The sequence below is a fragment of the Sus scrofa genome, chromosome 6 (assembly GCF_000003025.6).
Source record: "Sus scrofa isolate TJ Tabasco breed Duroc chromosome 6, Sscrofa11.1, whole genome shotgun sequence".
Taxonomy (NCBI): domain Eukaryota; kingdom Metazoa; phylum Chordata; class Mammalia; order Artiodactyla; family Suidae; genus Sus; species Sus scrofa.
In genome coordinates this window covers 161,166,682-161,192,872 of record NC_010448.4, presented here as the reverse complement: position 1 = coordinate 161,192,872, position 26,191 = coordinate 161,166,682, and the positions used below count along the sequence as shown (strand labels likewise).

General features: G+C 41.3%; 1 protein-coding gene across 1 annotated transcript in view; it reads right to left on the bottom strand.

Annotated features, from left to right (window-relative positions):
* The window catches only part of FAF1 (Fas associated factor 1), a 429,817-nt gene extending 410,859 nt beyond the window's left edge, over positions 1–18,958 (bottom strand). Inside the window, exon 1 of the mRNA XM_021097816.1 lies at positions 18,574–18,958. Within this exon, the coding sequence (XP_020953475.1) occupies positions 18,574–18,618 (45 nt within the window). The 5' untranslated portion in view covers positions 18,619–18,958. The remainder of the gene's footprint in view (positions 1–18,573) is intronic.

The window sequence follows — 26,191 nt, the reverse complement described above, 5'->3', positions numbered from 1 at the left end:
AGTAAAATAATACCAGTAATAGGATAAGCTCTTGCTGAAGTACTAAGTAATCGCAATAGCAACCATTGCTAATACAACTTCGAAATAAGAAGTCAATGAATTCCAATTTTTTCTTCTTCTGATCTCCCTATTAGCCTTGGTAAATCCAGGGAAACCAGAAAAACTCTATTGTTCTTTTTGTGTTTCACAAAGCTACAATAGGATGAGAGTATCAAAAACTAACTTGATGCATCTTTGATTTGTTTTTTAAAATGCAATACTGTAAAGTATTTTTAATTTTTTCCACTACTATGGTCATAACGATAGAGGAAGAAAAACATATTTTCCCATGGGAGTAGAGGAGACGACCCAAAGAAAAGAAGGCCAGATCTTAACAATTTTCTTGAAGTTTCATTTTCTATTTAAAATTCATGAATTTTATATTTACAATTGTCTTTAATTTTTTAAAAACACATTTCTTTTCTTTTTTCTTTTTTTTTTTTGTCTTTTTCTTTTGTCTTCTTAGAGCCGCACCCACAGCATATGGAGGTTCCCAGGTGAGGGGTTGAATTGGAGCTGCAGCTGCTGGCCTACACCACAACCACAGCAACCACGGGATCCGAGCTGAGTCTGTGACCTACACCATAGCTCATGGCAACACAGGATCCTTAACACACTGAGCAAGGCCAGGAATCGAACCTGCATCCTCATGGATGCTGGTCAGATTCGTCTACACTGAGCCACAATGGGAAACACATTTAAGTTTTTCTAGTCAATTAGTGCTACAAGAAGATGTGCATATTTATTCTGTAGCTTTGAGCACTCTCTAGCATACTTATCTGAGAAACATGGATATATAAGACCACAAACTTGACTTTGGAATAGAGCAGACCTGAGTTTCAAACCCAGTCTTGTTATGACTACCTGTCATTAGATAATTACTTAAACTCTATATACCTCCACTTTTTCATCTTTAAAATGGGAATAATAGGAGTTCCTTAGTGGCTCAGTGCGTTAAGGATCTGGCATTCACTGCTGTGGTGAAGATTTGATCCCTCGCCCAGGAACTTCTGCATGCTGAATGCAGATAAATACAGATAAAATAAATCACAGAGGCCAGCAGAAAGTACTGCTCAGTAAATATTATTATAGTTAGTAGCTATTATAATTACTGTCTCCAAAATCAATCCGTAAAGTGAGGGACTACTGACCTTTCATAGTAGTAAGAACTGTGAAGGGTCAAATATTACAGTCTACTTACTTGCAAGCTAACAGCTTATTACAATTTCATGAATGCTGGAGGAAGACTCAAGACATGGAAGTCAAAGTACTTTATTACTCACAGCAAGAGCATCAGCATTTTCTTATACTGGTTACTGAGTCCCATTTCTCAGAGGGTGATACAGAGTACACCAGGTGACACCTGCACATGCAGTGGATCTGCATTACGGGAGAGGAACCCCGAGCTTAAGGAACATTAGTATTTTACAAAAGACAGTAAGCATGCATACCCTTTGCTTTGGAAGATGAAAGTATCTATCTTCCAGGCTGTAAGCAAACTTGCCTTTTGTCTGAAAGGAGACATTATCTAGGCTGGTCACAATCCAACACCCTTGAAAATATAATCTGTAACAATCAGTGTCTCTGTTTCTAAAATGTGCAGAAATAGAAGAGACACACAGAGAACTGTCTCCCAACAATATCCACTCCTCACTTCTAGCCATCTTCACCACTGAACAAAGTTTCTCATGAGCATACCACTCCAAAGGCCACTCTGATTAATCTGACAGAAGCTAGAACTAAATCCATTTAATTTGTCTCATACAGCATTTAATTAAGGCAATTATCAACAGCCAGCAGGATGAGGCCAACCTTCAGAATTTATTTCATCCATGTTCCTCGGGATTCCACACCCAAATAACAGGAAGAAATCCCACAAGCCATCAGGGTCTACCTCAGGAAAGAGTCAGATTTCTTTCTCTTGAAGTTTTTGTGTTAACCTTTCCACTTGGCCCAAGGCATTAATCCAGGAACAACAGCATTAGTTAATTATACAGGCTCTGCCTTGGCCCATAAGGAAGAAGTCTAGGGCAATTTTATCAACCATAACTCTGATCAGTGACTTGAAGCTGATCTGAATGCGGGAAGGGCCAAGGTGTGCTACTGGTCACTTGAGCTAAAACCTCAGGAACAAATTGTGCACCACCTATTCTAATTGAATGACTTCCCTCTTAGGGATAACTGTCCATAGGGTGCACATAAATTACAAGTCAGCAACCATTCTGGGAAGCTTCCCTAGGAAGCCAAAGATAGACTCATTTTGGAGATATCTCTACAGTCATCTGAAGGCTAAAAGATCTACTCTGGCAGATGGAGTTCCCTCGTGGCACAATGGATTAAGGATCCAGCATTGTCACTGCTGTGGATCTGGTTACAGCTGTAGCATGGGTTCAATCCCTGGCCTGGGAACTTCCACATGCCATAGGTGCAACCAAAAGAAAAAGATCCATGGTAGTGTTTGCCTAAACACTCAAAAATTGCTAGAGTCTCTATTTTTAGGAAGGAAGCAAATTAATGCCTGGTTTCCACATAAGAAATACAGTCCTGGAGTTCCCGTCAGGGCTCAGCGGTTAGTGAACCTGACTAGCATCCATGAGGACATGGGTTTGATCCCTGGCCTTTCTCAGTGGGTTAAGGATCCGGCATTACTGTAAGCTGTGGTGTAGGTTGCAGATGCGGCTCAGATCTGACATAGCTGCGGCTGTGGCATAGGACAGCAGCTGCAGCTCGATTAGACCCCTAGCCTGGGAACGTCCATATGCCACAGGTGTGACCCTAGAAAAGACAAAAAGACCAGAAAGAAAGAAAGAAAGAAAGAAAGAAAGAGAGAGAGGGAGGGAGGGAGGGAGGGAGGGAGGGAGGAAGGGAGGAAGGAAGGAAGGAAGGAAGGAAGGAAGGAAGGAAGGAAGGAAGACAGTCCTAAGGCCAGACACAAGACACCTAGAAAGAGTGGGTTGTTTACAATTGTTGGATTCTGGGAGGCACTGTCAACTTGTGTCCCAGCATGGCCTCCCAGTCAGGTGGTGGCCGTTAAAGTTCCCAGTTCAATTCCAACAATTCAGCCTAGTCCTTGTTTTTGAAAGAAATGAATGAGGGCAACCAGTCCAAATGGTCCCATTTGTCCAGGCCAATAGCAATCTGCCCCACAGAATCTCTGAGCGAAGGCTATGGTATACGGGTGGGGTAGGCATCAGGAAGTATGGACAGGTGTTTTGCATGGGAAGTAAGGGGGGGGGGACAACCCCTGGTATTTCCTGTAAACCATTCAGTAAGGTTAAGAGGAATGACAACCAACCAAATGACTATCAGAGCCCACTGAGGTCTGGCAGACCCAGCAATCAATTGAATTTAATGTGCCTGCAACAGTTTGGAAGAGCTGTAACAGGGCATTTTCCTTCATAAAGAAGGCTTCAAGTTTGGTTCAGGAAAAACAAAGAACATTAATGTCTTTCCTTTCCCCAAACTTTCTGGGGTCTAAGGTACTCCCTCCCCAGGTGTCAAGATTGTTGCTTTCCCTCCACTGCCATAAAATCAGGTCTCATTCCAGCAGCTATAATTTCATCTTTTTTCCCATCATCTCCTACTTAAACTCAGGCCTTTTATCTGGGAATGTCAGGTGCAAGAGGGTCAATGGAATATTTACAAAATGTACAGAAATCTATTTATGGTCCCTAATGATCCACATGAGTCACTGTAGGGAGACTCAGCAAGCAATGTACTCAACCAGGTAGTCATTATCCTTTTGATCCTAGACCAATTCAACCCAACAAGAGAATCCATGTGGGGAACCAGAATTCAATTTGAATACCCTAGGCCATCTTTTGGCAAGCTGCCACATAGAAGGCATACCAATAGGCTGGCCTTGAGCTGATGCCAGGAGAAATAAAGAAGCATCATGGCCAGAAATGGTTAGAATATAATCCTGAATTTTCAAAATAGAGCTATATAACCTCCCACCCCTTCCATCCTGAACACTACCTAGGAAGTAACCAAAATGAGATGATTCCTTTCTGGAGATAGCTGCATTTAGTAACCAAACTGACTTACTAAAGAGGAAATTTGTTCTAATGTACAATATTCATCCAAATACCAGATGCCTGTGAATGGTAAAGGACATGAAAGTTCCCTCAAATATCATAACTATCAGTTCACTATTGAGTGACTTTTGTGATAAAAAAGTGCACCACTGTCAGACTGCAAATGGTCCAGAAAGCCAGCAAGCATAACACAACTAGTTTCAAGGGCCAAAATGGTGTAGCCAGTTAGCTAACTGGACTGAGAACAACACAACTAGAAAAATATGTCAACAGCAGTGGGGCACCACTGATACCTCAGAGGAGTTCAAAGGTCCAATTCATTCAATCTGCCAAAAGCAGACAGGGGCCACGTCCCATATAATGTGGCTTCTCTCATTATATGATAAACAGGCCAACTTTTAGCAGGAGTCACAAGTCTGGCATGCAGTGGTACCTTCTGCATCAAAAACAGTCTTTTACTTTATACCCACTTTATGATAGTTGATATGCTGTCAAATCTGATACAATGATGGATCCTACCATCAATGATGGCTCTGGGCAGTACAAGCCCAATCAGAAGCTTGATTCCAGGGCTTCCTCAGAGAAAAGGCCCGTACTGTGGGCATCTACATGAGTGATCCAGACAGTTTGATCAGCAACTATAATTTGTTTCCATAGTTCACAGCTTCAAAGAAAGCTGTCTTTAATCTGCCAGTCTATAGTTTCCAAGTGGCAGACCAAATAGCTATGCCATTGGCAACAGGCCAAGGGTCAGTAGAAATACAGATTTCATGAAGGAGAGTACAGGCCAAACCTATAAGAACAGCCTTGATTCTGTCCACTGAACACAGCAATTACAGTCATTATCAGTGTGCATAGCTGGTACAGAGGCTGAACAGCCACAAAAGACGAGTAGACACAATCAGTTTCAGCTTGGCTGAACCACTGGTGAACCAGGCCCAGGTTTAGGGAAACATCAATAAACTGAGGACCTCACTGAATCAGTGGCTTTGCTTCACACAGGAAAGTTGGGAATAAAGCTTCCTCCAAAGGAGTGGCTGAGCCACAAGACAATATGCACCCTATCCTCTTATCTCTCAGACAACGCAGTGAAAGTTCTAACAACTTTGTTTTCTGCCCACAGTAGTTGCAAATTTGACTCCTTTCACACTCAAGTGTATGTGCACACAATCTGTAAAAGTCTGAAAGTAGGAAGAACCTTCTCCACAGCAAGGAACACCTTAGTGTTAGTTGTTATATTGTGGGGCGTCTGAATCTGAGTCTGACTGACAGATTGGTGAAAAAAAATTCCCTCTAGCAAAGAGGTTATTTGAGGGTTGCTGACAATCAGCAGCAACCAGAGAGGAGAGTTTAGGCACTGACCTTGACTCTACTTCTGGTATTAAGGCTGCAACCATCTCCTTAATTCCTCCTCATTAACAGGCAAGAAAGTAGAGAACCATTTAACAGTTTTATCAACATGTTCGCTACCAATTTCCATGGACCACTCTCAAATTTTTAACCAGCCCTTAGTGCCCTCACCCTTCCTCTTCTAAAAAGTTTTGTGTCTGTCAACATGCCAACCTTGTTGCCAGAACTGTTAAGAGCAGAAAAGGATCTGAGACTTTTCTTTTTTTGGCTGCCCTGTGGCATATGGAGTTCCTGGGCCAGGGATCCGATCCAAGCCAAAGTTGCAACCTAAGCTGCAGCTGCAGGTGCAACTGCAGCAACGCCCAGATCCTTAACCCATTGTGCCAGGCCAGGGATCAAACCTGCGTTCCAGCACTCCCAAAACGCCACCAACCCTGTTGGGAACTCCAAGGATCTGAGATTTTTACCCTACTTGCAAACTAAGTTAGCCTGCCACTTTCATGGATGCTGGCCGAAGACCTAAACTTCTGGATTGCAGACAACGAACTTTATGACTCATAGCAATATCTGTAATCAAAATATCAGAATTTTCTTGAACAGTTCCCCAGAACCATTTCCCACAAAGTGACACAAAGTAGGCCAAATGGTACCTGCACCTGCAATGGACTGTGTTACAGAAGAGGAACCCAGAGTCTAGAGAACCCAAACATTTTAAAATAGATACTATGCATGCCTGCCCTTTGCCCCTCTATCTTCCAAGGCTGCTCACTATACAAATATCCTTGAAAAGACAGTCAGAAACAAAAGAAGTCAGTGCCTCTGCTCATAAGAAACCATGTCTAGAAGCCATGGGGAACTCTTATCTCTGGATTCCAAGGCAGGGTCACTGCTGAATTTAGATGTTAAGAACATAGCACAGTCACTTATGATGAAGCATGATAATGTGCGAAAATAGAATGTGTACATGTATATGTAACTGGGTCAGCATACTGCACAGTAGGAAAAAAAACTGTATTAGGGAAATAACTATTAAAAAAAAAGAACATAGCACAGTATCTGGCACATACAAACCAATCAAAAGCTAGATGCTAATGTTATTATTCCTTCCCCATTAAACCTAAAATAAGAATGTTCCATTGTGTCTCCATCTCACTTTAACTAGATACCAAAAAATACGACTAAAATTGCCTTTAAAAAAAAAGTTCAACCACTACTTTTCCCTTGGGAGAAAGAAAGTGGACAGAGCCAGGAGGGCACAAGAGACAAAGCTTTCCTCTCACTAACACTATTCCATTATAGCTCAGTCATTAAACTAGGGTGAATTGCAGAAGGAAAAAAAACAAAAACAAAAAGAACAGGCGACTGGAATCTAATTCTAGTTCCATTAAGGTGCACATAATCTGTAAACTTTTCTACTTTACCACAACGTGACATCTCATTCTTTTTATCTAAATTACTCCTCTATAACCATAAATAAGTATAAAGACAAGTGCAATTATACTGTTAATTTTGCTTCTTGAAATTATCTCAAACGTAAAGTCAATGACTAATAATTTAACGTGGTAAGCAATTTTGATTTGAAATTAGAATATGTGCCTTAAAAACAGTTTGAGAGTGAACACATAATCAGGAAGAGTGGCTGACACATAGCAATTCAGTAACAGCATTCAAATTTTAAAAAGTTCATGACCTCAAGCCCTATATTTTGCCACGTTACCATATTGAGCCCTCCATAAAACCTAAACCAGAGGGGAGGTGTTTTGTACTTCTCCATAAATGGGACACCGTGAGTTACAACCCTCAATTCAATAAACCAGTCCATCTTTATTCTCTCAGTAAGCAGATTTTCTTATCCAAAACCATATGTCAACAAATAGTAAATGCTTCAAAATATATAAAAATTTACAATTCTACTCTATTTATTTGTACCATAACAGCCAATATTCATAATATTCCTTCAAAAAATATTCACTGAGCACTTCTTAATAGATTCTGCAGGAACAGATGGTAAAGACCCAGGCAGTTGTTCAAAGAGCTGACAGGAGGGGAAAGAAACATGTTAAGTGATTCCTGACAATCTGACATGAGTCTCAAAAGAAGAGAAATATGTACAAGATACATAAGAAGAAATGATTAACACTAACTAGGCACACACAGTATTGATGTTATAAAAAGGCAACAATGGATTTTGAAAGATAAATCTAAGTTTTCCAAAGGGACATGAAAAATAAGGGCTCAAATATATGGAGTCATGAAACAGCACATTTTATTGTGACCATTATATATATATATATATATATATATATATATACTGAAATATTCAAATTTCCCTAAGTCATAAAAAATGGAACAGTACTTAAGATCACAAAATCAAAGAATCACAGGAATGAATGTAACCCCAGAAGTCATCTAGACTAATTGTGCTCAAATGTAGTCTTAGGATCCAGCAACATCAGCATAACCTGGGAACCTGGTAGAAATGCTTATGTGCAGGCCCCACCCAAGATCCACTGAATCAAAACTCCAGCAACCCGTGATTTAACAAGCCCTCCAGGTTATTCTTACGCAAATTAAGGTTTGAGAATCACTGATTTACACCAGGGGTTCTCAGCACTACTGAAATTCTGGGGCAGGGAGTTTCCTCATAGCTCAGCAGGTTAAGGATCCATGTTGTCATTGTTATGGCTCTAGTTACAGCAGTGGCATGGGTTCCATTCCCCGCCCCAGGAACTTCCACATGCTGCAGGTGAGGCCAAAAAAAAAAAAAAAAGAAGAAGAAGAAATTCTCAAAAAAAAAAAAAAAAAAAAGAGTTCCCACTGTGGTGCAGTGGTTAACGAATCCGACTGGGAACCATGAGGTTGTGGGTTCGGTCCCTGCCCTTGCTCAGTGGGTTAAGGATCCGGCATTGCCGTGAGCTGTGGTGTAGGTTGCAGACGCGGCTCGGATCCCGCGTTGCTGTGGCTCTGGCTATAGGCCGGTAGCTACAGCTCCGATTCAACCCCTAGCCTGGGAATCTCCATATGCCGTGGGAGCGGCCTAAGAAATAGCAAAAAGACAAAAAAAAAAAAAAAAAAAAAAAAATTCTGAGGTAGTTAATTCTTCACTTTCATGGGATGTCTACTGTATTATACAGTATTTAGCAGAATACCTGGTTTCAACCTACTAAATGCCAGTAGCACCCCCAAGTTGTGACACCCAGAAATATCTCTAGACATTGCCTAATGTTCTCTGGGGAAGAGAAATCATCCAAAGTTGAAAAACACTTATCTAGATCAGGGATCAGTAAAATTTTCTGTAAGGAGTAGGGGAAATGTATTAGGCTTTGCAAGCCATACAATCCACTACTCACTCTTCTACTGAGGGCAAAAGTGGCCAGAGACAATATGTAAATGAATATGCATGGCTGACTTCCAGTAAGACTTTATTGACAAAACAGGTGGTGATTTGGCCCTCAGGATGTAGTTTTTTGACCCCTATGCTAGATAAATTACTTAAATTAAAACTGAATGGAGTTCCCATCCGCTCAGCAGTTACCGAACACGACTGGTATCCATGAGGACGCAGGTTCAATCCCTGGCCTTGCTTAGTGGGTTAAGGATCCGGCGCTGCTGGATAGGTCACGGCGCTTCAGTGTAGGTCACGGATGCCAAGTTGCTGTGGCTGTGGCATAGGCCAGTGGCTTCAGCTCTGATTCGACCCCTAGCCTGGGAACCTCTACATGCCACAGGTGTAGCCATAAAAAGACCAAAAAAAAGCCCTCTCCCCAGAAAAACCAAAAAACTAATTGTCCTCAATGCCACTGCTGCCAGGTGATTGTCCAGACTCTATTTGAACACCTGATCCAGTCCAACCTTGTTTTCTAGTAGATGTGGCTCTATGCAGATTTCCACTTTACAGATTGAATAACTGAAACCCAGAAAGGATAAATGACTTGCTCAGAGAACCACAGCCAAAACAACAATAAAAAAAGCAAAAAAATGGAGCTCTGGTCTGCCTAAGTGCAATGTTCTAACTGCCTCCTACAGAGGAGCAGCCATGTAATATGCTACCTGTGAGGCATTCAATGTTCTAACACTTTCCAATTACTAAAACCTAGAAAGAAAAGTACTGATTTCATGGCAGTTAAGGAGGTGAGTTGAGGAAATGTACATCACTTTACCTTAAAAGCCCAGATAATAAATATTTTAGGCTTCTGGGCTAAATGAAGTCTCTGACTCAATTACTCACCTCTGTAACTGCAGCAAGAGAACAGTCGCACACAACAGGTAAATAAATGGGTGTGGCTATGTACCAACAAATCTTTACATATAAGAACAGGCAACCAGTTTACAGGCTACAGTCTCTTGACCCCTGAACTAGAGAATCCATAAAACCCGTCAAGCAAACAATAAGTAACAACCCAATCATGCTCCACAAATCTGAAGTTTCTCCATTCCAAGCTTCTGACCATCTGTTAACTCAGAAGCATAGCGCTGGACTGGAATGAATGGTAGTCCAGGAACGATCAGACCCTCCTTCTATCCCTCCCTCTCTGCCTTCCTTCCTTCTGGCATGTCTGCTATATGCCAGGCATTGTTCATTTATTTCATATCTAAGTTTTATCATTTGGAGAACTTTCTAAACAGTGGCTCTTGTTTTCCTCTAGAAGCCCAAGCTTCTAGACAAATTAAGCAAAAAAACAAACATTCTTAGGTCTACCTGGATAAAATCTTTGTTTCAAACCAATCCATGACCTTATTAAAGTCACTTCCTTTTTCTGGGTCTCAATTTCCACAAAAAGGAAAATGAGAAGCTAAAAAGAGATGATCTCTTGAAGCCCCTTGCAGATAACAAGTATGTACCTTAAAACTGTCAAAAATGAAAATAAGAGCTAAAATGTACTAAACACTTCATATGTCAAACACCTGTTCTAACCACTTTACATGCATTAACTGATTTTTATAAGGGGAAACTGAGGCAAAGAGGTATTAAAGTGATTAGTTAAAAAAAAAAAATCACGAGATGAGTAAGTGGCAGAGCTGTGATTTAAATCTAAGTAATCAGACATCAAAGTCCATAAAATCTTAACCAGTAAATACTAAATTTTTTTTTTTTTTGTCTTTTTGCCATTTCTAGGGCCGCTCCCTTGGCATATGGAGGTTCCCAAGCTAGGGGTTAGGGGTCGAATCGGAGCTGTAGCCGCCGGCCTACGCCAGAGCCACAGCAATGCGGGATCCGAGCCGCGTCTGCAACCTACACCACAGCTCATGGCAACGCCGGATCCTTAACCCACTGAGCAAGGGCAGGGACCGAACCTGTAACCTCATGGTTCCTAGTCGGATTCGTTAACCACTGCGCCACGACGAGAACTCCCTAAACTTTAATCTACATGCCAAAACCTTATTTTCCAACGACCAACAATACAAGCACAAAAAAATATGATTTGTCCCTCTAACAAAAGGGGAAGGAGTGAAGAAAAAGAAGGAAGGGATGGTAACCAGACTACTTTCTGCCATGGTACTCAAATCTCCTACTCAAGGTAACCTCCCAGGAAATAACGTTCCATTAATACTTAGTTTGGTCCGTGATCCACAACATCACAAAGGACACTTATGTGTTTGGAACAATATCATTTCTGCTGACAGTCAGACAGCCTCTTTTGAAGAAGATAATCTCTTTGTGTCAAACTAAGAAAAGAAGAGAGATTCGCAGCTTCATTTAGAAAGAAAAAACGTAATGTAATGAAAGGTCAGAAACTACCAAAAAGTGACTTACCAGTAGTGTCATGAAAGAGTTTATGCTTCAAAGAGGAGTTGATTACGGAATTCCCGCTGTGGCTCAGCAGAAAATGTAACTGACTAGCATCCATGAGAACAGAGGTTCGATCCTTGGCCTCCCTCAGTGGATTAAGGATCCGGCACTGCCGTGAGCTGTGGTGTAGGTTACAGACGAGGTTCAGATCTGGTGTGGCTGTGGCTGTGGCTGTGGTACAGGCCAGCAGCTACAGCTCCAATTTGACCCCTAGCCTGGGAGCCTCCATATGCTGAGGGTGTGGCCCTGAAAAGACCAAAAAAAAAAAAAACGGGGGGAGTTGATAGGTAAATGAATGTTTATTAAATACCATAGTGACAGTCCAATGTATGAAAATGTATAAAGCAACTTAGGCAGCAAAAATATGACTAGCTAGAAAGACCAGGAGTGGAAAACAAAGGCACAATTGTTACCCAAGATGTACGACACAAAGTAACATCAAAATCAATGCCAAAGTAGAGAAGAAATAAAGGTTCTCTTAATCTGTGACCACTGGAACTAGATCCAGAAAGAATACTTTTTTAGCAAAACAGATAAGTTCTGCTTCGGAAAAGACCTAAAATAAAGTATTACTACTTTGAGAGTTGTTTTTTCTTCACTTGAGTAAAGCCATGATCTATGACTCTATATTATCAGCAACAAAGAAATAGAAAAAAATATGAGACCTACATATGACACTAATCTAAATGGCTACGCCACCCGTTTTGTTCTCAAAGAAAAATTATAAGTAAAATAAACACATCTAGAGGGAAAAAAATAGCATGACATTAATTGAAAGCTTAAGCGGTGGGGGAGGGAGAAGGCTTTTTTGTTTTGCTCATCTGAACCCAAAGAAAGAGGTAATCTAGGGAGTTCGTGTTGTGGCTCAGCGGTGAGTGAAAACGACTAGCATCCATGAGGATGTGGGTTCGCTCCCTGGCATGGCTCAGTGGGTTATGCCCTAAAAACACAAAACGACAAAAATAAAGAAAAAAGAAAAAAAAGAAAGAGGTAATCTAATAACTGGAAGTATTTAATAGCAACTGCAATTCTGTTTGAATAACTGTTTTCACGTCTGAAACAAATCAAACACAGTCTCAAAAGTTTGATCAAATGATTTTTGCTCTACATCTCAATCTTAAAAAAGTTTAGGGAGTTCTGAACCACCACTGTGGCTCCCCAGTAATGAACCTGGCTAGTATTCACGAGGATGCGGATTCAATCCCTGGCCTAGCTCAGAGGGTTAAGGATCCAAAGTTGGTATGAGCTGTGTGTGGTCTAGGTTGCAGATGCAGCCCCAATTCAACCCCTAGCCTGGAAACTTCAGTATGCCGCAGCTTGGGCCCTAAAAGAAAAAAGAAAAGAAAAAAAAAAGTTTAGAAATTATACAATTAAAACAGAAAAAGATTTGGAACTTCCACATGAATGCATCTCTTTACTATAGAAAGGTAGCAAGAACTTAAAAAAAAAAAACAAAACTCTCACAATTCATCAATGCTTTCCTATTTTTTAAACCCACGAAATTCCTTTACACACCTCCACCCCCTACCTCCACCCCACACCTCCCAGTTTGCCTCTGGTCAGCCAGAACTGTAGCTTTTTTTTTTTGTCTTTCTTTTTTTTGCCTTTTCTAGGGCTGCTCCCTCGGCATATGGAGGTTCCCAGTCTAGGGGTCTAATTGGAGCTGCAGCCGCTGGCCTACACCGCAGCCACAGCAACAGCAACACAGGATCCGAGCTGCGTCTGCAACCTACACCACAGCTCATGGCAATGCCAGATACTTAACCCACTGAGCGAGGCCAGGGATCAAACCCGAAACCTCACGGTTCCGAGTTGGATTCATTAACCACTGAGCCATGACAGGAACTCCCCGGAACTGTAGCTTTAATAGTCTAGTCATTCCTTTACCAGTAACACACTATGCTAACACTATTTACATTTAAAAGTTTTTTGGGAGTTCCCGTCGTGGCGCAGTGGTTAACGAATCCGACTAGGAACCATGAGGTTGCGGGTTCGGTCCCTGCCCTTGCTCAGTGGGTTAAGGATCCGGCGTTGCCGTGAGCTGTGGTGTAGGTTGCAGACGCGGCTCGGATCCTGCGTTGCTGTGGCTCTGGCGTAGGCCGGAGACTACAGCTCCGATTAGACCCCTAGCCTGGGAACCTCCATATGCCGCAGGAGCGGCCCAAGAAATAGCAACAACAACAACAACAAAAGACAAAAAAAGACAAAAGACAAAAAAAAAAAAAAAAAGTTTTTTGCTTTTGTTTAATTACTTTTCAGGGCCTCGCCTGCCCCACATGGAAGTTCCCAGGCTAGGGGTCAAATCGGAGCTGCAGCCACCTTTTAGAGCTGCTTTTTGTTGGACTATTTCAAGTTCTCAACTCACTTTTTCAGAGTGAAATTTACAAATAATTGATTAAACAGTATCCTGTCATTCTCTCCATTAAAATTATGGTGGTGCAGTCACTATTCCATAATATGGCAGTTTCTCAAAACATTAAAACTAGGAGTCTCTGTTGTGGCTCAGCGATAATAAACCTGACTAGGAACCATGAGGACTTGGGTTCAATCCCTGGCCTCTCTCAGTGGGTTAAGGATCCTGAATTGCTGTGGGCTGTGGTGTAGGTCACAGACTCAGCTTGGGTCTGGTGCTGTGGCTGTGGTGTAGGCCGGCAGCTAAATCTCCAATTCAACCCCTAGCCTGGGAACTTCCATATGCTGCAAGTGTGGCTCTAAAAAGGAAAAAATAATAATAATGTTTTTAAAAAGTTAAAAATAGAAACACCATATGATCCAGCAATTCTACTTCTGGGTATATGGGTATATACCCAAAAGAATTAAAAACAGGGACTCAAACAGATATTTGTATACCCATGTTCGTAGCAGCAGTAATAATTAACAATAGCCAAAATGTGGGGGGAAGTGTCCACAGATAAATGGATAAACAAAATGCAGTACATACATACAAACAGAATATGATTCAGCCTTAAAAATCAAGAAAATTCTGGAGTTCCCTTCATGGTTCAGGGGTTAACAAACCTGACTAGGATCCATGAGCATCCAGGTTCAATCCCTGGCTTCACTCAGTGGGCTAAGGATCCAGTATTGCCATGAGCTGTGGTGTAGGCCACAGATGTGGCTTGGATCCTGCATTGCTGTGGCTGTGGCACTGGCCAGAAACTACAGCTGCAATTCGACCCCTCGCCTGGGAACCTCCATATGCCACAGGAGAGGCCCTAAAAAGACAAAAAAAAAAAAAAAAAAAAAAAAAGAAGAAGAAGAAGAAACCAGGCAATTTATTTTTAAAATTATAGCTCAAGACTTAGAATAGTGAACACACGGATGATGCTGGTTTCTTCCATAACTGGTCAAATCAATTTCCCTATCCCAAAATGAACACAGTAAAATAAAACTATGTTCTATTTACCTCATATGATTTTTATCTATTCCTCCAATGATTTCAGCAGAAGTCCTCTCTTTCTTTCTTTTTTTTTTTTTCTGGCCACGCCCAAGGCACGCAAAAGTTCCTGAGCCAGGGATGGAACCTGTACCACAGCAGTGACAATGCTGGATCCTTAACCACTAGCTCACCGGGAACATCATTTCTTTATCGAGTTGAAATAGTTAAAGAGAATACAAAATCCTTCTCAAAAACTTTTCCATAGGAGCTCCCATTGTGGCTCAGTGGAAACGAATCTGATCAGTAACCACGAGGACGCAGATTTGATCCCTGGCCTTGCTCAATGGGTTAAGGATCGAGAGTTGCCATGCACTGTGGTGTAGGTCACAGACGCAGTTCAGATCCAGCATTGCTGTGGCATAGGCCAGCGGCTGCAGCTCTGATTTTACCCCTAGCCTGGGAATCTCCATATGCCATGGGTGCAGCCCTAAAAAGACCAAAAATATATTTTTTTTCCACAGTTAGACATTGTATTTATAAGAACCTATTACCCAGCAATAATCAAAATATTAAACTTATTTATTTTAAAAATCTAGTCACATTTAGGAATGTCTGTTGTGACGCAGCGGAAACGAATCTGACTAAGAACCATGCATGAGATTGCGGGTTTGAGCCCGGGCCTTGCTCAGTGGGTTAAGGATCCAGTGTTGCTGTGAGTTGTGGTATAGGTTGCAGATGTGGCTCAGATCTGGCGTTGCTGTGGTTGTGGTGTAGGCCAGCAGCTGTAGCTCAGATTAGACCCCTAGCCTGGGAACCTCCACATGCTGTGGGTGCGGCTCTAAAAAGCAAAAAAAAAAAAAAAAAAAAAAAAATCTAATCACATTTAAAAATCATGTCGCTTTCTACAAAGGAAGCACCAAGCTCTCAAAACTGTAATTTTCACAATCATAACGAAGTATGTACAACGTAATTTTACTATACTCACTTTGGCTGAGGAAACTGATTATGCCTGGCTATAGAAGAAGCCAGTATCATCCAGGTATCTACATTCCAAGTCTTGAGTTACAATATTTATAAATTACCTTGTTTCTGATAAATAAACAAATACTAATTTTTTAAGTTAACTCTATAAATATTTTACATAATTTTTTTTTTCTTTTTAGGGCCACACCCACAGCATATGGAAGTTCCCAGGCTAGGAGTCCAGTTGGAACTAGAAGTGCCAGCCTACACCACACCCACAGCAACGCTGGATCTGAGCCTTGTCTATGACCTACATCACAGCTCACGGCAACACCAGATCCCTAACCCACTGAGCAGGGCTAGGGACTGAACCCACATTCTCATGGATACTAGTCAGATTCATTACCACTGGAGCCACAAAGGGAACTCCTATATAATGTTTTAAAAAAGAAGAATAATCCATTTTAAAACCAAATTCACAAGAACAAACTGATCTGGAATCACTTTTTTTTTTTTTTTTTTTTTTTTTGTCTTTTTGTCTTTTTAGGGCCACACCCACAGCATATGGAAGTTCCCAGGCTAGGAGTCCAGTTGGAACTAGAAGTGCCAGCCTACACCACACGCACAGCAACGCTGGATCTGAGCCTTGTCTATGACCTACATCACAGCTCACGGCAACACCAGATCCCTAACCCACTGAGCAGGGCTAGGGACTGAACCCACATTCTCATGGATACTAGTCAGATTCATTACCACTGGAGCCACAAAGGGAACTCCTATATAATGTTTTAAAAAAGAAGAATAATCCATTTTAAAACCAAATTCACAAGAACAAACTGATCTGGAATCACTTTTTTTTTTTTTTTTTTTTTTTGTCTTTTTGTCTTTTTAGGGCTGCATCCACAGCATATGGAGGTTTCCAGGCTTGGGGTCCAATCGGAGCAGTAGCCGCCAGCCTATGCCACAGCCACAGCAATGCCAGATCCAAGCCGTGTCTGCAACCTACACTACAGCTCACGGCAATGCCAGATCCTTAACCCACTGAGCAAGGGCAGGGATCAGACCTGTGTCCCCATGGATGCTACTCAGATTTGTTTCCACTGAGTCACAACAGGAACTCCTGGAATTACCATTTGTAAGACAATACAAGATTCCTAAATTCACAAATGGCTAATGCGCTTGTGCATAGTTTTCGAAATAACTTTTATTCTACCAATAATGTTGCCTATTTGACAAAATGAAATTAACTCATCAGTTGGCAAATAACTATTTGCTGCAGGTACCATAAGCTTTTTTCCATTTTGTAAACAATTGTTCACAATATTGCCACTGGTTTGAAGAAAAAAACTTACTAGAATGTATTCATATGATCAAAACAAAACCCCAAATACTTGTCAGAAAATCTTACTTTGCCTCTGAGTACAAGAATCCTAAATTTACTGACCTTGGAAGATACAACTAAGCATAATAACTGTCACAAATAATAAGAAAGCAAACAGTTACAAGTTATTAGAGAAAGTTGAAAGTTTGGTAAATCAAAGCAAAGTGATAGTTATCTTAAAGCTTTAAGAGATAAACTATCCATTTTGTCATTATCTAAAACCACTCCTACCAGAGCATAACAGTTTTATATAAAAAGATAAAATTACTCCTAGACATATAGAGACCTTTTTCACACAACCACATTCCACATTAGATAAAAAACTTAAATGGAGAATGAAAAAAAAAAAAAAAAGGTGAAAGAATCAGGCAGAAAACCTGAGGCCAATCCTAACCCTACAAAGCACCAAAATCTTGTCAACGCTTATTTTCAAGAACCCTCTTTCAGTCTGAGTTTGGAAATTAAAGTAAAGTCAAATGCAGATACATGCATATTCCTGATGTATCAGCTATCACTTGAATAATCAAAAGAGCAAACTCTGGGAATAGCCATCAGAATGTAAGTTGTAAAAATAAGTAACTTAAAAAATTAGAGAAAAAAGAAAAGTCCAACAAAATATTAGTAAGGAAAAATACCGCCCACTATGCTAGTGTCTGACCATGTGCAATGTTGAGGGTGTTAAAGAAGGAGGGAAATGTCTGCCTATACATAACTGCGGCTTCTAAGTTAATGCCAAAACAAATGGTTAAAAATATCTCATTACAATGTTTTCTTCACCCAAAGGAAAAGGTAGTGTTTACAGGATATTAGTTCTAAATCCAAGTCTTTCATGAAGCACATAGCTCTACTTCCAAAGGGCCTCCCTAAAATACTTATATACCAGTGTCACTAGAGTTGGGTTCGGTAAGGAATTATCTTTGCTTATCATCTATATTCTTAGAGAAAGGACACCAACCAAGTAATTCAAATCTGTAGAGGAAAGGAATCCACACATACAAACTGGTAATTTATTGGACTTGTAAATTCACTGCAAAGATAGTTTGATATACAGTCTATTTGTCTCCTCCTCATCCTCCTACCCCCCAAAAGATTCCAATGTTTATTCCAAAGTTTCAAATGTTTACTTCTCCCTAAAACCACCACAATGCCCCATACCCTCACCATCTCATCATCTTTTACTTTCCCCTTAATACACCACACCCACAACACCACACCCACACTCCATACTGCACACTCTCATAAACAACCTAAAACTCCTCACCCAAAGCACCTCATAATAAGCCCCACAGTTAATACCCTCAAATTCTACACATTCCTCATATAATACAGGAAAAACCACACAATCTACACACAAAATAAGCCAACGTAACACCCCCTCACCCCACAAATCTCATTCATGTCATGTATAACACATCTTACACGCCCCCAATATAACATGAATTACACGTTCCCCAATAGTTCACACCAGACACACACACAGACACACAAACACAGACCTCAAGCCACGCACCGTATAAAAACCCACAACACACACCACTGCAGTGCTCAAACAAATGCTGGGAAGAGACCACCCTTTGGGCACTGGGAACCCACGAGGTTGAAGGTGGGACGGTAACTGGGCCTGATATTTCACCTGAAAATCCGCTAGGATCATCTCCCGGTCCATGTTGGACGCCATGGCGGCCGCCGAGTTCCGCGGCTCCGGGAACGAAGCGCGCACCTGGGAGGGAGACGGCGCCTCCTGCGGCCGTCGCCGCCGCCGCCGCCGCCGCCGGGCTCCGAGGGGCTGGCGGGCTAGCGGACGGACGAGCGGGCGGGCTGGCCGGCGGGCCGGCGGGCGGGGCAGCGCGGGAGGCTAGGCGTTCATGCACTCGGTAACCTTCAGGCGCCTGGGCCGCCCGCCTGCGGCCCGCGGAGCCCGTGCAGCAGCCGCCGGGACGGGGAGGTTGGGAGGGATGTGGGTCCAGGCTTACTGTCGCCGGCCAGGATGAGGGCTGCGACAGCGCGCACCCGGCTCCCTTGAGCGGCGGCAAGAACGGCGGGGGCGGGGAAAGCGAGCGAACCAGCAGGCGGGCGAACGCCACGGCCGCCTCCGCCTCCTCCGCTTCCTCCCTGGCCCACGCCTCCGCCCCTGGTTGGCCAGCGCCAAGGCTGTCGCACATTTTGCCTGTCATCGAGGTCGCAAAGCGCCGCTTTGCGGCTGCCACGTGACTGCCCTCCTGTCAAGCGCTGGGCGCACGACTACCGGGCGGGGATCCGCGCGCTGCGGGCTGGGACGCTGACCTGCAACTGCGGGAGCTCGGAGTCCCGCAACAGGTTATTCCGGTTTGAATTAAGTAAAGGCCTCGGTACCTCCTCCCACTGGCTGGAGCGGGAATCAGATTCTGCGCCTTTACGTGGTTATATAGTCACACAAACATCAAGCCTCTCTCACATACAAATCAACTCTGCACACTGTCACAACTCGTCTAAAAACAGCATTTCATAAATGTACATTTTCTCTAACAAAGTTTCACCTAAATACAACTTCTTGTACAGTCTTTTACGCTCAACCTATCAAAACCCACTTAACACACTGGCGCATTCGACCCAAGTCCCCTGATGATTTGCATCCTCAGACATTCAGTAACAAGGAGTAACAAGTAACCAGACTCCCACGGTGGTCACGGGGCAGATAGGGAAGCCGAGAAAGGTGAGAACATGGACCCCGAGAAAAATATAATCAGGCTTTGAGTCAAGAATAGAACAGATACTGACTCAAAGACTTTGAAAAACTTATGGTTTCCAGATGAGACAGGTTGGAGGGTGGGAGGATGCACTGAGGGTTTGGGATGGAAATGCTATAAAATTTGGTTGTGATGATCGTTGTACAACTATAAATGTAATAAAATCCACTGAGTAATAATAAAAAAAAAAGAATAGCCAGACTATGTACAAGTAAGTGTGATGGTTTGTAATTATCCCGCCTGGAGGAAGAGTGACAATGGAATATGTCCACTTTGACTTGAGAAAATATCATCTTCTGGACTGTAATAGAGCATGTATTTGTCTTGGAAAGTTCGTAAAATCCTCAGAGTGTGAAGAAGATTGCAGATGTTGTGCTGTAGAGATAAAATAGATACAAATGAAATCACCATAGAGAATCAAGGCCTAGGTCTTTGTATTTCCTGAACACAAAAGCACTATGATGTTTAAAGACATAGGTTTATGCGGGTTTTTTTCTTTATATGAAAATACACTCTCATGTGATAATCTGTATTTAGACCAGAATTAGGTAGATAAGGAATAGAACCCTCTATAATCACATGAATTTAAGGGTCTTGGTCAATTGGCATCCCTAAGGAAGTAATTCCAAAACACAGCACCAATGTGACATGAGGTGAAACATAGTACCAGCAGCTTAAGTGTGGCAATTCGGTTGCCCCATTCATATATGTCATTCTCAGCACCAGGCAGGTGAGTAATTGTCTCTAGTCACATAGCCAGGATTAATGCAGCCTAGCAAAGTTGAGGTCTTTTCTTCTCTGGGTGTATGTATATCTCAGCGCCCATTAAAAGCCAGTGCTGCTCCCCATCTCCCTCCCTTCTCTCCGTCTGGGAATCAAAAGAATGTGGAAATATAAAAAAGGTTCTTGGAGGTCCCTGGTGGCCTAGGAGGTAAGGATTTAAGCATTGTCACTTCTGTGGTTCAGGTTCAGTTCCCTGGCCCAGGAACTTCCACATGCCATGGGTGCCTCTAAAAGAAGGGGGTCAGGGGAGAATATCCTAGACATTCAGCCAGATGAATTCTAGTACTGCTTTCCCAGCTAATTAGCTGGGGGAACTTGGACACATCATTTAAACTCTCTGACTTCAGTTGCTGAGGTGACTATTTCAGGTGATGAGAAAACAACTGTGATAATGCATGGGAACAAAATATTTTTACAAAACAAGCACAGATTTCAGAATTACTAGGCTTGAGTTCTAGTTCTACCTTTTGACAAAAAAAATAACAACTTCTCTGAATCTCAATTTCTTTATCTCTAAAATAAGATTTATAAAACTGATCTCATAGATTGTGAATGAGTTATATAATACTTGTGAAAACTTTTCACAAACCTGAAAGCTCTCCAAACATACTAGTTTCTATTACTTTGTACACCAGTTCCTAAATGCTTTTCTTAAGACCATATCTTTCGTAAAATTTAAGCCAACAAGGATTCTTCTCCTTTCTAATCACTGCTTTTACTATTTTTATAATACAATTAAATACTCTGATAAATTCTGTAATTTTTTCTCTATTTTTCCATCCATGCATGTTTAAATCTCTCCTCAAAGGTTGAAAGTTCCTTGCGATTATAAACCATTTCATTCCATGTATTTTTATATTCACCAGAGTTTATACATAACAAAGACTTGGGCACCTAATAAACAACAAATGCTTTTGAATTTAGGAATTTTTATCAGATGCTAGTATGTACAGGTACTTCGCATATCTTATTTCATTCTTACAACCATTTTACAGAATTAAAAACTGCTCTGAGGGGTTAAAAATGTGCCCAAAGTCGTGCTGCACTAGTATTCAAGGCTAGGTCAAGACTAGTGCTCTTTCCACTTACCCTGTTGTCTCCCTGCATTTTACCCTCCATGCTGTACAGTCCCTGAAGAGACTACTTCTTCCCTATGACCTAACCCCATGGTTGGATACCCAGAATCCAGAGTAATTTTCCACTACAATGAAAGGAATGAAAGAAAAATAAATACTGAATTAAGAGGGAAAAAATAAGTCATTTCCCCAGAATTCTTTCCTTAAAAGAAACAATTTCATTTTAGTATCACAAACTGATAGAATAAAAATGTATAGAGATTCTCTGTACATAAGCATTAGCAAAGAAAAATAATTTTAATATATTCATTATTTTAGTTGTTCTCTACTTTAACTCATGGAATTCAGTCTATTTTCTAAAATACAGATCTATTTTCTAAAATCTCCACATTCTTTGATCTTACCATTCCTCTTTTAAAAGGAAATTTTATTTTGTATTTTTTCAAACACATATAATAAAGTTTACTTGTAGTTATTTTGCTGATTTTTTTTTTTGATCTTTTGTCTTTTTAGGGCCACACCCATGGCATATGGAGATTGCCAGGCTAGGGGTCAAATCAGAGCCACAGCTGCCAGCCTACACCAGAGCCACAGCAACGTGGGATCTGAGCCACGTCTGCGATCTACACCACAGCTCTTGGCAATGCTGGATCCTTAACCCACTGAGCGAGGGCAGGGATCAAACTCACAACCTTACAGTTCCTAGTCAGATTTGTTTCCACTGTGCCACAATGGGAACTCCTGCTAAATTCTATGTGAAATAATTTTAGATTTACAGGATACTTGCAAACAGTACAGAATGTTCCTATTTACTTTTTATCCAACTTCCTCTCATGTTACCATCATACATAACCATGGTACTGCTATCAAAACCAAAAAACTAACATTGGCATAATACTATTAATTACACTCTAGAGCTTCTCTTTGGATTCTATATTAATGTACCTTTTCTGTTCCAGGGTCCAAACCAGAGTACCATATTACATTTAGTAGTCAAGTTTCCTTAGCCTCTTCCAATCTGTGACCATTTCTCAGTTTTCACTTTTGAAGAGTAGTAGTCAGGAATTTTATAGAATGTCCCTCAGTTTGGGTTTGCCTCATGTTTTCTCAGAATTATACTGAGTTTATGGATTCAGGGGAAGAATACCACAAATGTGATGTGTCCTCATCACATCACATCAGGGACACAAAATATCAACATGACTTACTACTGGCAGTGTTAACCTTGATCCTTTGATTAAGTTAATCAAGATTTTTAACACTACTACTCAATTATAATGTAATTTATGAGAAGATTAATGATGCTACAGCATCAGACCCACACTTAAATAATCAAAAATATACTTAGTGATTTAGTGTTTAATGATTAAATGTTCCTTAGGAGACTAGCCTGATCCTGGACTCTTTTTAACTCATGGTTACAATTTATTACAGGGAAAAGATACAGGCCACAACCAGCCAATGTTAGAAGCACATAGGGACAAATCTGGGAGAGTTCTAAACACAAAACTTCAGTGTCCTGGACTCTTTAATGGAAAAGGCATAACATTTGGGGACCCAAGACCTGAGTTCACATCCTATATCCACTACTTGGCTTTAAGTCACAATATCTATAAGCTTCAATTTCTTCATCTGAAATATCTTATTTACCTCATAGAGTTGTTAAAATTAAATAATGTGTGCATTATATTTTATAACTAGGAAACACTATACAAATGATAATTGTTATTATGTTTAACCTTTTGAGATGCTTACTGGGCATATTTTTTCTTACTTTACAAAAAGACTTTCATAAGTGGTGTGAGTACCCATACGAAAAAGTCTGCTGAGTCTCAGAAATAAAATGCCAAAACCACAATTATGAAATGATAAGAAGGCCCCCTGAGGGTACTAATCTGTTTCCTACCTCTGTTGGATCCATAAATACAATAAAAAGAAGACTTTGGAACTATGTAAAGAAATTGTAAATACCATATACACATACCTATAAGTTAATCATTCAGAAACTATGCATATTTGAGTTAATGAGAGGAAAAGCACAAAATAATTTGATTACAGTATTTCTATGAACCCTTTAAAGAGCATGAACTGCTGCAAAGAAAAAGACTTCCATAACTTAATATTTTATATCGAACTAAAAGGCTCTATTTCTGCGTTTGTGAGAATGAAACATCAATAAAATAGATAATTATGAATGTTTCTTCTACACTATGTCATAATAGAAGCTTATTTAAGGCAGAGATACCTTTGAATCTATGAACTATCACTCAATTAATATAAGATTTACATTGGAGGTCCTTTGTAGTGCTTACTTATGCTTTCTGAACTAAGAATGCAACCTCTATGCTGCCAGTTGTGTTACACAATAAGCAAACAAAGCATATGTTTTAAGACACAAGGAAAGCCAGAGTGAAAGCAAATGAACAGAAACTTCCTTAAGGAATTTAATACTGCAGTAAAAGCACCTAAGTAGTCATCATGGGAAAAATCAGAACTTTGTTGGACTTCTTTACACTTACTTTTTAAGTTTTGTGTTATTTTGATTTATGTATGAGGTAAGACCATGGGACATCAAAATCTTTTCAGTGATTAGGATCTCCGAAAATCTTAATCCAGCTCGTGTATGCATCTTAAATTACTATAAGCTTTATTTATTCAGTTATTCAGCAAAAGTATTTTATTTCATGGCAATTATAACACATGTATACCTATACTTTACATAATGAGTACAATTTAAGATTCTTCCTGGAGTTCCTGTCCTGGTGCAGCAGAAGCAAACCCGACTAGGAACCATGAGGTTGAGGGTTCGATCCCTGGCCTCGCTCAGTGGGTTAAGGATCCAGCGTTGCCAAGAGCTGTGGTGTAGGTTGCAGACGTGGCTCAGATCTGGTGTTCCTATGGCTCCGGCATAGGCCAGCAGCAACAGCTCTGATTGGACCCCCTAGCCTGGGAACCTCCATATGCCGTGGGTGTGGCCCTATAAAGACAAAAGACAAAAAAAAAAAAAAAGACTTACTATAATCTCTTCTTTTAGCAAGAAACCATAATAAATGCTAGAAAGCAACATTCATATTTTTCAGAAACCATAATAAATGCTAGAAAGCAGCTTTCATAAATTACCGGTTATCTCTTATCAGCTAACAGTTCTACTATATCATCACACACCCCAGCTGTACTGAAAGATTACATAGTAATTTCCCAGAACCATTTATGTAAATTGTATTATCTGTGGTATTTACTGGTATATATGGAATCCTAAATCTTCTATTTGAAATATCTAAATACATGTAAAAATAAGAGGAGTTAATTTCTTTTGCTATAGTTCATTTTTCATTCACATTTCAAGCTTAGTTACCTAAAAAAAGAGCTCTGGTTATTTACTTTTTTTTTTCTCACCAATTCGGTTAAAGAGAACACTGCCAGATTCTTCCCAGTTTCAACTCTCCCTCTACAATCTGTTGCTAGATGATTATCCAGATATTGTTGGTGTGTTTTTTGTTGCTAATAGTCCCCGTGTACTTCAAGGAGCTGGGTATAGATGTTGCTTGAGGATATTATGCCTGCTATAGGCCAGTAATAGTTAGACCACCTGTCTTTTTTTTTTTTTTTTGCTTAGTTTCATTTTGACCACTAGGTGCACCATGCAGCAGTGCTGGATATTTTTAAGAGCAAAAAATATAGAAAGCAGTAGTTGATTAATCTTAAATAGCTACAAGAGGAAGTAAAAAGTACAGAGAACTGGTGTCCTGATGACTGACCAGGGAAGATACGATTCCTTTACATTTACATCCCCCAAAACAAGTCTCATCTAAGAAATTAAAGAACTGTGACAGTAAAGAAATAGTCTTGTTAGAAAACCCTTCCCAGGACTTATTTTTTATTTTGCTTTAAAGTTAGTTGCTTTTCTCCCTTTCCCCAAAGAAAGGGAATATTTCAAGTCCCTGTAACATGAAGGCTTCAGAGTTCGTCATGATTTCTTACCTATACAGTGCCTTCAGTTTTCGCAAAAAATAAATAAATAAATAAAATAAGAGGAAGAAGGCTATAAAAGACTTCTCCTTTTTCAGAGCACTGTTTTTGCTGTCATTTGGGTTTCTCCCTCAACCCCTGCAGCTACCTCTGTCCATCGTGGCCCTGGTCGTTGATCTGGCAGGTGCGAGGCCGCAGCTCTGGACTGAGAAAAGGAGGCCGAGTTGACACGGCTCGCGCCCCAGAAGCGGCGGCAGCCGTAGGCCTGGCTGCCCGAACTTCGAGAGCCTAGCGCGGGAGCGCGGAGGCGGGCCGGCCTGCCCCGCCAAGCCCGGGGAAACACTCGCTTCGGGCCAGCTTTCCGCCTTCCAGCAGCCAGACCCACCGAGCTTTGCTCTCCACAGCCTTAATTAACAAGCCTCTTTCACCCCACCTCCGCCCCACCCCCGCTCCCGGCCCCGGGCAGCCCGGGGTTCCGCAGACTCCATTCCGCCCGCCAGTGGGAAGAGGTCAAACCCTGCTCCACCGGGCCGAAAGCCGCTCGAGCTGGGGCCGGGCCTCCGAGCTGGCGGGTGGGAGCCAGCGCAGGAGACGGAGGGAGGAATGCAAGCTGCTAACAGGCTAGAAAAAGGGCGCCGGGCAAGGGGCGGGGCGAGCCCGGCCGAGAGCTCGAGCGCCGCCAGCGCGGAGGGCGGGG